The sequence below is a fragment of the Phlebotomus papatasi genome, chromosome 1, assembly GCF_024763615.1.
Source record: "Phlebotomus papatasi isolate M1 chromosome 1, Ppap_2.1, whole genome shotgun sequence".
In the NCBI taxonomy this organism is placed as follows: Eukaryota; Metazoa; Arthropoda; class Insecta; order Diptera; family Psychodidae; genus Phlebotomus; species Phlebotomus papatasi.
The window spans coordinates 39,705,027-39,719,666 of record NC_077222.1 but is presented as its reverse complement, the minus strand read 5'-3'; the positions used below and the strand labels follow the sequence as shown (position 1 = coordinate 39,719,666).

The 14,640-nt window shown below is 35.2% G+C and overlaps 1 protein-coding gene across 1 annotated transcript in view; it reads right to left on the bottom strand.

Moving 5' to 3' along the window:
- Positions 1 to 9,694, bottom strand: part of LOC129799686 (lethal(2) giant larvae protein) — a 35,960-nt gene extending 26,266 nt beyond the window's left edge. Inside the window, exon 1 of the mRNA XM_055843819.1 lies at positions 8,217 to 9,694. Within this exon, the coding sequence (XP_055699794.1) occupies positions 8,217 to 9,395 (1,179 nt within the window). The 5' untranslated portion in view covers positions 9,396 to 9,694. The remainder of the gene's footprint in view (positions 1 to 8,216) is intronic.
- Positions 9,695 to 14,640: the final 4,946 nt, after the last annotated feature.

The window sequence follows — 14,640 nt, the reverse complement described above, 5'->3', positions numbered from 1 at the left end:
AAACACAAAATGAAATTTCTCTACCATAATCAGGAGAGAAATAATTTTGTGCATAAACGTTTGACAACGCACTTTGTTTATGTGCGCCACTTGACAGTCCGCCAGATTTCAAGATTGTCAGAATCTAAACACTAAGTCTCAATTTAGGTCTGAAAAGGTTTCTGGCTCATCCTCAGTTACCGACAAAGCCGTCTTAGCGAGGAACTGGCATTAGTCTCAGGCCGGCCTAAAGCCCAAAATAGACACAGGGTTTGGCAGGGATCAAATCAAAAAATGAGGATTGGTGTCAATACACTCAGGGATCAGACAAAAATTTGGAGGATCAGGCTGATCTTCTAAATTCGTGAGGTCTAGTGAAATTACGGGGATTAGGCGACATCAGCGCCAGTGCTGAACATAAAAAAGCTTCACTTTGGGTGTTTTTGGCTGCTTTTCGAAGTGTCATTTCAAAATCTTAAAATGCATTGAGATTGGAGTAATGGGAAGGTCAAGGTGCTCCTTGCTGTACGAAAAATCCATTGATAATGCACTTAAGAAGTCCTTCAGCAATCAAAGTGTGGAGATTTAATAGAAATTTACGTTGAAAACGCTAATCCTTACGGCGTTATCACACTTGAACATTAAAATTTTAATGTGATTCACATTAATTGTCGCTTGTGAGCGTCCAAATATGTTATTTGTGTCTTTGAGTCACTTAATATTTGGGGTTTTTCTATTTATTAATAAAAAAGTGGACTTTGCCAGCAAAAATAAGTTTAAATTTGCCTAAAGCATAAAGATTTTTCACATTAAAAAATTAAAGAGAAAATCGCATTAATTTTTCGTATTAATGCTATAAATCAATTTATATCAAATATAGCGGGTCAAGTCAACCTTTTTATCAACAAATAGATCAAATTTTGAATATAAAATGATTCAAACACACAAATTACACATTTGGACTCTCACCAGCGACAATTAATGTGAATTATATTAAAATTTTAATGTGCAAGTGTGATAACACAGTTAATCCTAAATCCTCAGTGTATAATAGTTTGAGCTGATCCTTTACCGCCAAATTTTTCGAGCTGAGCATTCTCTAGGATCAGCCTGTGTCTATTTTCGGCATAAGCCTTCAGTGTATGACAGTTTGGGATAAATCTCTACTGTCAAATTTTGAAGGCTAAATATTCTTCAGAATCAGCCTGAGTCTATTTAGGCCTTTAGAATACCTCACTTACTTAGCAAGACATTAAACATTTTTCACGAAAAATTCGAAGAAAAACATGCAATTTCACCGCAAAATGAGACTTCATCAGATGTATTTGTTTTGCTTATGTCAAATCGAACATTAAGCCAAAATCTGTTTATAGTAGGTGTGATTCTTTCATTGCCAATTGGATGGATTTCTAGTGTTTGTCATCCCCAATTATGCTTTTATTTTAAATGGAATATTCCATATTTTACTGTAAATTAGTGGCAGGTCTTGGAATCAGTTATGCTCAAACAGTTATGTTCTGTAAGACCGATTGGAGTGATTCTTAACTCTCTGCAGACTGTCTACATTGTCAGTAAAAATTGGATTTCAAGCGTCATAAAAACATCTTTTAGAAAAATAGCATAAAAGTGATTTTAAAACGCATGATACCTCCTACAAATAATTAAAACAAACAGATCAATGATCCATCTAAATACTGATGCAAAATTTTTTGTATCTGGATGTAGTGTTTATGGTGAAAACAGGGTGTATACGAAGGTGGACAAATTTTGTACGTAGCTAAGCAAACCAGGGCAGCTTTGTAAAAATTGCTACTAAATTTTCATTTCCTGCAGACAAAAATCCAAACATTTAAGAAATTTTGTGAGGTGGGATTACAAACCTAATAAGAGATTTTTTGTTATACTATGGTATAATTAATTCGGCTTGTGTGATATTCGGTAAAAAATGTAGAAACTTGGACATCATTTTCTGTACGAAGCTGCAAAGGCTTTTCTTATGTATCATCCGTTGCATTGATCGTTTTCATATCTGCATTTCCGGAGATACGACAAATACCAAAAAAAAAAAGAATTTAGAAGAAAAGAATACTATTTTCCTAGTTTAATAGTCAATTTGAAATTAACTGTTAAAAACAGATTGGAGTACTCTGCTTTAATATTTCCCAGTATTTCTTAACCGATTCATTCTTAGGTTATTTTTAAAAAAAAAGTTCTAAAAGTCAAAATTGGTACAATAAGCATAGAATTTGTTAATCCTGAGGTTCTATTGTGCTACAATTGATTCCAGATTTTAATGTCCACTGCCGTCTTAGCATCAATTACATCAACTTTCAGAGCAATACCTTTGTGAAGCTGAAAAAATCTGCTACTTTAGCAAAAATATGGAACGAAAATTGATTAAATTGGTATTAAATTTTTTTTGACAAATTATCGCCAATTTTGATACTAATTTAAAATAAGATTTAAAAAAAAATCTCAATCCTAAAGGTTGTGGTATGTGCTTGAGTCAATCAATTCTCTTATAATGAAGATCTTGACTCATTTTCAATAAATTCAAGACTTTCAGACGACATTCGTCACCATTAAATTGATAATTGTGCGCGGTGTACGCTGTGATCAAAATCTCTAAGTTAAAATGCCCACTACCATTACTTTGTCTCATTGAAGAAAGCATTTTATGGTCGCCTTAAAAAATCTAAGAAAATTTAATAAGACACTTGTTCAATTTAGTGGAATGAAAAACAAGTTTGATAAGAGAATCTTACACCTTCAGAGTGCTGAAAGGTAAGACAGAATCAATAAATTCTCCTGCATAGTGAATTTCCTGGGGATTTTGTTTTACTTTTAAATGGATATCGTATTATCAAGCTGATAGGAAAGACTCTCGACTCGATAAACTGTTCAAAAATAGCCACTACGTATCACGACACTTCAGAAAAAGATTTAACAATATCACTCCTAATTAATAACTCTATCTGAAATCTAATGAAAAATTATTGTGATCAAATTTTCGGATTTCAATGCAAATTCGACAAATAAATTAAAGGTAAAAAAGCAAGAGAAACAAGTATTTGATCACTTTATCAGGTTTCTTTTTTTTTTGGTAAAATAGGAACAGGTGAAAAAGAAAGAAAGAAGACTTCCTGTTGAGCAAGAAATTGCGGTAATTTTTTAGTGCAAATTGGAGGAAGAATTTTCCATTTAACCATTTTTTTCAGACTCTCCTTTCAATCGAGGCACTTTTCAAAACCCACCCAATTGGCGTGTAATCTTATCAGAATGTATTTTTTCTCTCCCGGTGTTCGAAAATCCACCACAAAAGTATGTTATCTGTCGTAATTTTGTGTGTATGTGCACTAAAGTAAATACAAGAGGTATGTTGAAATTAATACCTTTGCTACACACCAAAAACTGTTTTTTTTTACTTTTGGGCTTCTATAACATTCTGTAGTCGAGTGTATGAGATATTGTAAAAACGGAGATTGATAGAGGAAATTTCCACCTCTTGAAAATCATTTCATATGCATTTCTGGATAATCATCTAAACTTTTTGTTCAATATTGGAATTTTCTCTATAAAATGAAATATTGTAAGTTTAAGGTTAGAGTATTAAATCTTTCAAAATTAGTAATAAATGCTTAAAAAGCAATTTCAAAATGTTTTGAATTTAATTTAAAATTGATCTGAAATATCTAAATTTTTGTTGCAGACTAAGAAAACTGCAAAGTTTCACTTATTCAAAGATTTAATCTTTTTAAGGTTATGATCAGCATAACCTCACATTGCGTACTGATCGCTTAACTAAAGGAATAAGGCCCAATAAAGCCTCTTTCAGATAAAAGGATATGTGGCATAAATGTTAAGTTTTAAGGATGATTTCTTCTTAATTAGAAAATAAGAGGTTAAGTATCTTTAAATGGATCGTGATAAGTGTCAAGAATTTTCAAAATTAATTTGAACCAATTACTGAAGCAAAAATAGTGACAATTTGGACAAGGCTTAGCCTAATGCTCGAGTTTGTTAATTAAAGGGACAGATAATCCTAACCGGCTTATGTAGGTGAGATTCTTAACGTGAGCTAACTCGGAGTGCATGCAAATTCGATTTGGAGCTGAAGTTGGGAGACGCCATTCAGTTATCTTGAATCAAATTCGTGAAATTATACAAATTTTGTATTTAAACCAAAATATCGAGGATTTGGATGAACTGACAGAAAAGTGTTATATGGGTGAAATGTAGACCAGAATGTTCTCTATAATTTTGCCGTAGAACTTGAACTCATCGATTACTCAGAAGCCAAGATAAGCGAGGTTTTTTGTTTCTTAACTCGTTTTTTCATCCAGAGTTCCCGAAGTAGTCATTTGTTGAACTTCAACTATATCAAAGAATTGTTGTATTTTGTGGAACTTTCCATTTAAAACCCTATTTTAAGTGTCTTAGTGGAGTAGAGGCAGTCAAATTGGCATCTGAGTGATTTCAAAGCGTTATTATTGGATAAATCAATTTTTTCACACTTAAACGGCAAAATCGGAGTGATAGCGTAGTCTGAGTGGAAAATGATGTATGGACCAAATGTAGAGACAAATGTGCTCTACAATTATGTTGAAGTAATCATCAAAATCGGTTCAGCGACAGTCGAGATAATTGAGGTTATGTGATATTGAAATTGGTTTTTCGACTGTGGCGCCCCTGGTGTTGGTCCCACGAAGTTCAAATATTCTAGAAAGTTGTAGCATTTGGTGAGATCTTTCGTTTGAGCCCTCAATCATCAAAATCGGTCACATAGAACCGAAGATATGATTTTTTGAATTTCGTGAAATTTGACCCCTCATATCTCCGGTTCTATTGAAACCACAGCGCGCATACGCACCATTTTGGAAACGTCCTAGACTGGACTACAACATACTAAAATTTCATTAACTTGCACAATGCCGTTTTTGAGAAAAGTGACTTTGAATTTCGATGAATTTTGACGCTATCACAGCGCCACCTGTGGTGACTTTTTGAACTTCCATCTGAAAGTGCTCATCGAGACGAAACCAAAAAGGTAAAATTTAGGTCGATATGTTAATTAGAACCGGAGATAGAGGCCGGTCAATGTTCGAACTTTGACCCCTTATAGCTCGGGTCAGGGGTTATGGATCGACTTAAGGTTTTTTTTGTTTGATAGGTATAATCAACGGCTACAACATACTAAAATTTCAGCCCGATGCACAATGGAATTTTTGAGTTATTTAACTTATAAGATTTAAAAATTTTCTTTTTAATAATAGCGCCCCTAGCGGTGGTTTTATGAACTTGCGATGTTAGAAGAAGAAGTGGCATTTCACAAGAGCTTTCCAAAAAGCCCCCACTTTTTAAATTCTGACAATTAGAACCGGAGTTATGGCCATTTTAAGAAATTTTTTTTGGACCCTTATAGCTGGGGTCAGGGGGGTCGGGGGACCTTAAGTTTGGTATTGATGGAAAGCTCTAAGGCCCAGCTATAACATACTAAAATTTGAGCCTGCTCGATGCCATAGGGGCGGAGCTATTGAGAAAACAAAAAAAGGGGGGTCTTCAAAATGGCGGAAGGAGGGGTGGGGGGTGGGGGGTCAATGCACCAAGTTGCAATTTTCACCCGATATATAACCTTTGCCGAAAACCGCAAGTCGATATCTTTTTTAGTTTAGGAGCTATTAAGCTCCAAAGAGCGGCCGGCCGGCCGGCCGGCCGGCCAGCCGGCCGGGAACGTAAAATAGCCACATATATATTCGTGATCAGGAAGTGGCGAAACACATTTTGGCCAAGTTTGAGGTCGATCGGACGACATGAAATTTTGTTAGGATTATAGTAGGTGAGATTGTTAAGAATCTCACCTAATAATATGGCCTGGTAGATCGTTTTTTTTTATAAGAAATGTTTGTTTGTTATGATAAAAGAGGTTAGTTTATGAGATCGAATTCAAGAATTTGTGTTCAAACTAACATATTCAAGCTGTTTTTTTTTGTACGTTAAATATTGAGAATTGATTTTCTTATTAGATAAATAATATATATCCGAAAATCATAGGTTATGTACGATATAACCTTAAAGAAAATTAAGATTGCGCAAATGGATTAAATTTTTGCAAAAAAGAAAAAGGCTCAAAAGGCAAAAAGGATTTATTTAGTTTTATTTATTTTTTACTGAAAATAATATTAACCCATTTCTTACCATTGTATTATACATCATACGTAAATTGAGTGATTTTTGATGATTTATTTCTGGGCAATTTTTATCCGAATTACTGTCGGGAATGGATTTTTAGTAACGTTAGTTATTCAATTACTTGAGAAAAATAGTCCGACAGAGATGAAAATACATTTTGTGATTATTTTCTTGCTTCGCGGAAGGTCATGCAAAATTGTTGCTCAAAATGGCGGACGGAAAATACGACATCCCGTCGAATTTGTTAAAATTGGCCTCTTTACTCCTTCCTGATTTGAATTCTAGTTGCCAATTGGTGTTCTTTGATAGTTACTCTATCTAAATCAATAGAGTTTGTAATGAATTAATGCGCGGAATTTAAATTCAGTGATCGTTAAGACGTGTGTTTGACAGAGGCTCCCCGCGCCCCCATATGAGATAAATTTTTTTCTTTTCAAAAAATTCATCTACTAATCTGTAGGAAACTAATTCCAAAATATGAACATTCTATCTCAAGTATTTCTGGTACATTGATTGAATGGGTTAAAAAATTTTCATTTAAACATTTCCAAAAAAAGTAAAAAAAAAACCTTGTTTTGGTCAGTCTTTTAATTATTATAAAATTATAAAATTAAAAAATATTTGAGATTAAAAAGAACCTTTGCTTTCCAATAGCTTTATTACTGATTATATCAAATTTCTCTGGATTTCGATTGAAAAGATCTAGAAATGTCCTTATAATTTTTTAGTTTTGCAAAAACATAACCTATAAGTTTTCGAATACAGTAGACTTTCGCTAATTCGGCTCTTTTAAGATCGGGCTACTTTTTAATTTGGGCAGCGGCTACATTTGAAAAAAGTTTGTTGTCATTTTTCAAGTTTGATTATGATTATCAAATGAATTAAATATTCTCAAATTTGGCATGGTTTGTCTTAGTTTTGATGTGATTTTGCATTATTGAGGATTTTCAAATTATCAATATCGATCTCAATATCTATATGCACATGAATAAAAAATCGTTGCATTTCAAAAAGTTTGTCGCCCGAATTTCTGTCTAATTCGAATGACATTTCGGTCCCATATGCCCGAATTTGAGAGAGTCTACTGTAATAACATTTATTTTTAAAATAATAGTACAGTAGACTCTCACTCAATCGGCTCTTTTTTAATCGGGCGACAAATTTTGTTGACAATTTGCACGTTCAATTATGAAGCTAATTCGCTCAAATTCGCTGTAGTTCTTCCTATTTTATCGTGATTCTTTATAATTGAGCGCTTTTTGTGGAATTTACAAAGGCTTTGACGCTTAATTCTATCGCTAAACCGGATGACATTTTGCCCCAAATTCCCGATTGAGAAAGAGTCTACTGTATTAGCCAAAAGAAAATCCCTTTGAAATTTCATCTTAACCTCCCCGGTATTTTTACTCAAAAACCACTTAAAACATAACCACAAAAAAAATCAATTTTCAACATAACCTCTTTTCTATAAATTTCCTCCCCTGGCAATTTCAAATTTAAAAAATAAAACTGACTAATTAAGGTTAAGGTTTAACGCCAGAGTGTGTATTTGTCTTTAGGCAATATTTGCACTTGTTTCAACATCACTTTCCCAAAAGTGGAACTGAAAATATTTGAGGAAGAAAATCCCTTGAGCTACACTAATTTATGGAACATTAGCCATTTTATTAGTTGCTATAAAGTTTTCGTTCGACCCGGAAAATTTCTTATCAATTTGTTCGAGAAAAAAAATCACTGAGAAAATTTGTTAGAAGTTTCTGTGTTGGAAGAAGAAACATGCGTAAGAGACATAAAGAATTGCTCTCCGCCTTTGCATGTCTGAGGTTTCTGGCAGTGTCATTAGCCTCTGATCGATTGGGGTCAAAAATCTCATTCCCCAATTACCCCAACAACAGTCAAAATACACCCCTTTTGGGAATGGCTTGGAGGAAGACAAAGTCACGCGAGGGCAACAGGTGTTCATGGAAAGGTGTCCCTGGCATCCCGATGGGTAGCCTCCCTTTCCCCTTTTTCCGGACAGTGAAAGAGGGCATGAAAAGTGAACTTACCTGAGAAACGAGGTGATTGCATGTGATGGCTGAGGCATGAATGGAATGCAGATAAGGTGTCTTGATGACGGGTACTTTGGGGTCCGTCAAATCGTATGCGGCTAATTCCTCTTCCAGCAGTACAATTAGCACCTGAGCCTCTTCCTTCTCGCCGAACGTCACGAAGAAGTCCACGACCTTGGAAGTGAAATCCAGGGCAATTTTTGAGCCATCTGTGCAGTGCACAGAGACACACTGATGATCCCCATAAGCTGATCGGGGCATGCCCCCGGAAAAGATGACAATGTCGTGTCCGGAACGCTTTCCGGAAATTAAACGATTGATTGATTTGCAGGGATCTGGTCCATAAGGCACATAGTTTTCGTTGCTGGGGACACTGGTATCGGAAATATTCCACTTGGCATATGAGCCATCAGCATGGTACCAGGTGAAATATTCACCCTGCTGACACACATAAATCCCAACACTCTGCCCATGTCCGGGAGCCACAAAAGACCGCACCACTGTGGTACTTTCGAGATCCCACAGGACACACAGGCCACGATTGTAGGTGATTAGGAGTTTTGACGGATCACTGGGCAGCTGTCTGAGGCACTCAATGGCTCCCGGATTGAGTTTATATGTCGAAGGCACTTGCTCAAGCACGACATCGTGGTAGATGATGGGCTCGCGGATGCTGAAGGATTGCAAATCAAACTGATAGACATTACCTCCCTCAGTTCCAATCCACACAACATCCTTTTGCAGGGAACAACACAGTGAGGAGACTTTCTTGAGTTTCCCATCGAGAGAGAAAGTCTTCAGGGGCACCAAAATTGCTCCAGCTGGTTCCCAAAATACCAACTGGTTGGCTGTGGTCAGAGACAGAAGTCTCCCTGTGCCAGGTACCCATTCAAGCAACTGCACAGCACATTCCTGCCCACCAGCACTTCCCGAACTGCCTGGTGATGATGCAGCAGTATGTTGCCCATAGAACTCCACTCCTGGTCGCCCGAAGACTTTGATGGAACCGGAATGAGTGCCAATGGCCATGAGTTTGTTCGTGTCATCGAAGGCCAGGGCGGAGGGTTTGTGTGGGAAGCCATGCTGGACGGTTTTCCTGTATGCAAATAGCTCCTTCTGCAGCTTTTGCCGCTCCACCGAGACCTGTTGGCCCTTCCCACGTATAAACTTCAGCATTTTTGCGCACACACGGATTTACAAGCACGACCACAGACACTGGCGAGCGTATAATTGAAATGAGAGGAGTTGCCGAAAAATTGTTACCCAGAACCGCACCCAAAGTCTTATCGTTTCACCACTTTTCTATTTCTCACTTTGATCACTCTGGTGATACCACACTTCTCCTGGACGTACTCTGTGTTGATTGCAATGCGGCTGGCACACGACTTCCAACTGTTTTTCCGCAAAATATTCACCAGACCAGCCAACACTTGGCGTCCGCGTACCTTCCGAAATCTTCTTCTTCTTCGCACTGATGGTTCCGGAAATCTTTTCGGAAGAAGAAAATGACATAAGACAACCCGACTGAACCCATGGAGTGCTCAACGTTCTCAAGAAATAAATCGCACAATTTTCTACAGAAATATCCACGAATTTTTAATTCTGAAAAACAAATCGAGTGATTCTCTGTATTTCACTTAAGACGCTTAAAACAATATGTTCAAAATTTTATTTGTGTTATTATTTTTAATGTTGGCGCAGGTGGTTAAAATTCAGATACTAATAATTAATACCAAAATTGTGAGGTAAGTGGGTAAGTCTACATTTCGGCAATAAAATGTGAACGAAAATTTACTCACGTGAATATTTTCAAATTCCTTCATTAAAAACGGCTTCTTAAAAGAATTTTAAGAACTCGTGGAATTATTATGCTGCAATTATGTAAAATACTGTTCTTTAGTTTGAATTGTGCTCAAGATTGAAGGAAGAATAATTCGATTTTCATTAAATTCTATTTGTTTTGATAGGCTTATGCGATTTATTACCATTTTTCGGATTTCTCTTATTTTAAAATATGTTTTTAAAAGGCTTGTTCTGATCTTAAAAAAGTTAACGAAATACTGAACTTTTAGGGGAAGTGCGGGCAAACAAGTATAAATTACAAATTGAATGCTTTTAGCGTTTTTAGGCTTAGGCTTTTAGAAGGCATAATAAATGGAACTAAAATTTAGTGTATTTCTTACGTATAGTTGAATTTACGATTTACAACAGTTAATAATAATGTTAATTTATTGTTTTTAATGGTATTACACACCATATTTTGTCAGCTCCTAACAAGAGCAAAAAAATGCAATAAATTAAAATGCAATTAAAGAGGTTTAAATTTTAAGTTTGAAAAATTTAACCCTCTAACTGTGTTATCACACTTGCACATTAAAATTTTAATATAATTCACATTAATTGTCGCTGGTGAGAGTCCAAATGTGTAATTTGTGTGTTTGAATCATTTTATATTCAAAATTTGATCTATTTGTTAATAAAAAGGTAGACTTGACCCGCAAAATTTGATATAAATTGATTTATAGCATTAATGCGAAAAATTAATGCGATTTTCTATTTAATTTTTTAATGTGAAAAATATTTATGCTTTAGGTAAATTTAAACTTATTTTTGCAGGCCAAGTCCACTTCTTTATCAATAAATAGAAAAATACCAAATATTAAGTGACTCAAAGACACAAATAACATATTTGGACGCTCACAAGCGAAAATTAATGTGAATCACATTAAAATTTTAATGTGCAAGTGTGATAACGCCGTATAACAGTGGTTTCTTTAATATGCGAGAAAAGCTTTAAGAAAATGTTTTCTAGTATAATTATGATCCAATAAAGTCGAAAAAACCATCCATTCTTCATTAAAACTTCGTAGAACCCTAACCAAAAGTGTCACGGACTGACCATTTGATATTTTTACTTAGATTGAAACATTTGGAGCTTTAGTCAGTTCTTTTCTGGTGTCTGAATCAGAAATTTCATCTCCTTGGGTACTGTATCTAAAGCTTTTTAACCATTCGATGTTTTCATCTTTATCAGAATCATGGAGTAAGGGAAAGTGGTTTGCCTTTGAATGCGGCAGCCTTTGAATGTTTCAATTTTTCTCTTATTTTTCAAAACAAAAATTCTACTTTATGAACAATAGTTAATACAATTAACTATTTTCTATTAACTTCGCTTAACAAAATGGATTTTTAAGCTTTGGGAAATAAGAGAAAAATTGAAGCATTCAAAGGCTGACGCCTTCAAAGGCATGTCACTTTCTCCCATAATTCTTCTGAATCATTTGCAAAAACACTTTCAATTTGTTCTTTTAAGGCTTTTATACACTAACAATCAAGAAAATTACATCTGCAGAACGTCAAACTCCCATATAAAATGCAAATGGCAGCAACTGCCACTTGGTCCTTTCGAGTGCAGTTTTTTGTTTTTGCAATATATTTACATTAATATTTAATTTTTATTAAAAACTTTATAACGAAAAAATAGCTAGATAAATTCTGCACGCATTCAATCAGGCGTCCAGGCGAAATGATATATTCTTCACTATAAAAAAATAAATTGAAAACTACAGTGGCAGCGGCTGGCACTAGGGTCCTTCCAAGTGTTAACTCTTTTAGTTTAGAGGCGCTAGATGAAAAAATATAAAAATTTTTTGAAACTCGTTTTGCTTCTAAAATTCACATTTTTACTTTTTCAAATTTTTTTTAAAATAAAATATACAAAGTAGAATGACATATCTTTTAGTAAAAAATAAATTTATTTTAGTTAGATAACTTTAAATCGGTATTTTTCTTGAAATTGGAAATGAGTTTTTTTGCACAAATATCTTTTGTTGCTTTTTCTCTGACCTGTCACACAAAACTGGGAATAGCAACAAAACGAAGAGTCAAAATGAGTTCAAACTTTCAAAAGATAGTACAATTACCGAGGACACTACTATACCATAAATAAATAAAAGCTTTGTAATCGCAGTAAATATATTTTTTGTGAAGATCGTCTTGAGACGGTCTTATGTACCTGATAGAGGGTTAAAGTCCGTAAAACTACCGCTAGGGCCGCTATTATTAAAAACAATTTTTTTCATTTTTTTAAAGCTACACTCAGCTCTGTTATCCAATACTTTGGTTTGGGGGACAAAATGACATTTCGATTTTTTAAATCTGGTGAACGGTTTTTATATTTTGTGCTGTGTCGAAGAATAACAGAATTTTCTTCGTGGTGCATTTCCACTTCATCTTGTATCATAATTATGTGTCAAAAAATTTGATTAAATTAAAAAAAAACACTAATTCACACTAGAAAAACTGCATGCTTAGTAAACAAAATTTTTGAATTCATCAAACCGTCAGTATTTGGCAGCTGTCACCCGGATATCAAAGTGCCGGATAATGAAGAGTGCCGGATAATTCAAACTTATTTTATCTCAAAAATACCATTGTACAACTTGATCAAATTTTAGAGTGTTACAATCTAAGCTACGAAGTTTACAAAAACTGGGGTAGGTTCGCTGTAGTTATAATAAACCGTTGTTGGGGGGGGGGTCAAATTTGACTCAGGTTCTATTTGACTGAATTTGACGAGTAAGGGCGCAAATGAAAGGTCTTTCGAAGCGCTACATTTTTAAAGAACTTATTCTCAGTTATATCTATTTTACTGCTCGAACTCCGCGGAGGGAGCAGTATATATAATCCCTCGATTTTTTCACCCCCCCCCTCCACCAATTTCCACCTTCCACCCCCCGGAGACCACTTCTGTCAACAAATCTTCACGTTTCAGATGATTTCTGAGAAATGTCGTCACGCTGTTTGTCCATCTGTCCGTCCGGCTGTCGTCAGCTCTAGAGGCCAAACGGCTAGAGATATCGACTTGGGACCTAAGGAGGACCACCCCCATAAGTCGACCCAAGGATCGTTCACATGCCTCCCATTTTCCCCCCACCCCTCCCCTTCCCCTCCAAAACCATGTCTTTTTGGGATTGCTCAAAAACGCGTCGAGCGATTTTTTTCATTTTTGGATATGATTTAGAAATCGCCTAGGCGGATATTTCGCCCTTAGACGAAAATAGCGTTGAATCATTCCTAATAATGGTTTATCAAGGTCAAAGGTTAAAAAGACACTAGAGAGCGCATTTATCAAGTGAATGGGGTCATGTTTGGGCTCGTAGGAAAGATCTTGGAATTTCCTATAAAACTGAACCGGTTCCAATCGGTTTTGAATCGGTAATGAACCGGCACATAACCGATAAAAAATTTTTATACATAATTCAATTAAATTACTTCTGATGTGTACTTTGGGAAATATTTTGAGTGATTTATAAATCGGTTGTAATCGAATGTGAACCGGTAATGAACCGGTTATTTACCGATAAGTAATTTTTGTTCGAATATAATTTTTATGACTCCTACAAATATTTTGTGGGATCTTTCGAGTGATTTATGAATCGATTTGAATCGGTTGAGTAAGGGGAAGTGGGGCACCTTTGAAATTGCGATTTTTCACCTATTTTTAAATAAAATTGAGCCTTATCGTGATATAATTTAGATTCTTAATCTGTTTGTGCAGCTAAATTATATCATGATAGGGCGCAATTTTATTTAAAAATAGGTGAGAAATCCCGATTTCAAAGGCGCCCCACATTCAAAGGTGCCCCACTTTCCCCTACCGGTAAACGGTAAATGATGTGAAAGTAATTTTTGAGGTATAGCATCTAAGTCACGAATTCGAGCATTTCGCAAAGCCTGGGACGCTTTGCCGCATTTTTTAAGTCAACTTTTCCTAAAATCTTGTCTGATTAGAAATTGGAGAAGTTAAGGTATATGGCTATGCCTTAGGTTTGAAGCCTTGAGTCTTCTCTTTTCTACATATTTAAGGGATCAGACGTTTCATGATTCCCATAAACAGCCCAGGTTTGAAGCCCATGTAAACGCCACTTTCTCTTCCCCAACTGTAGCGACACCAACGGAAATTTTTAATTTTTAACTAACTTCACTTCATTTTTATGCTGTCAAGAACTGCTCTTTCTCCTCGGCTTCCGGCTTTATCGACACACGCCATATCTTTTGCTCGTTATAAAGCAGAAATCTTGAATTATCTTCTACATCATTCATCAGAATGCTCCCTAATTGAATTCATTTTGTAAACTAATTGTTTGTGAGTAAAGAGTGAAATATAGAAGGGAGAAAAATATCAAAAATTGTTCTTTCTCACCGCATCTCTCTATTCAATATATTCACAGGTAATTCATGTATCTTTATGAAAGTAAGTTTTTTGAAGCGTTACAATGAAATTGTGCACAATTTGAATTGAAATTAATTACTGTAGATCGGCAGCGGGTTTTTAAAATGTTTATTATAGTAATAATTTATTTAATATTTTCTTTTTTGATTAAAAACTGTTCTTAAAGAAAAATGAGAGAAATTAAAA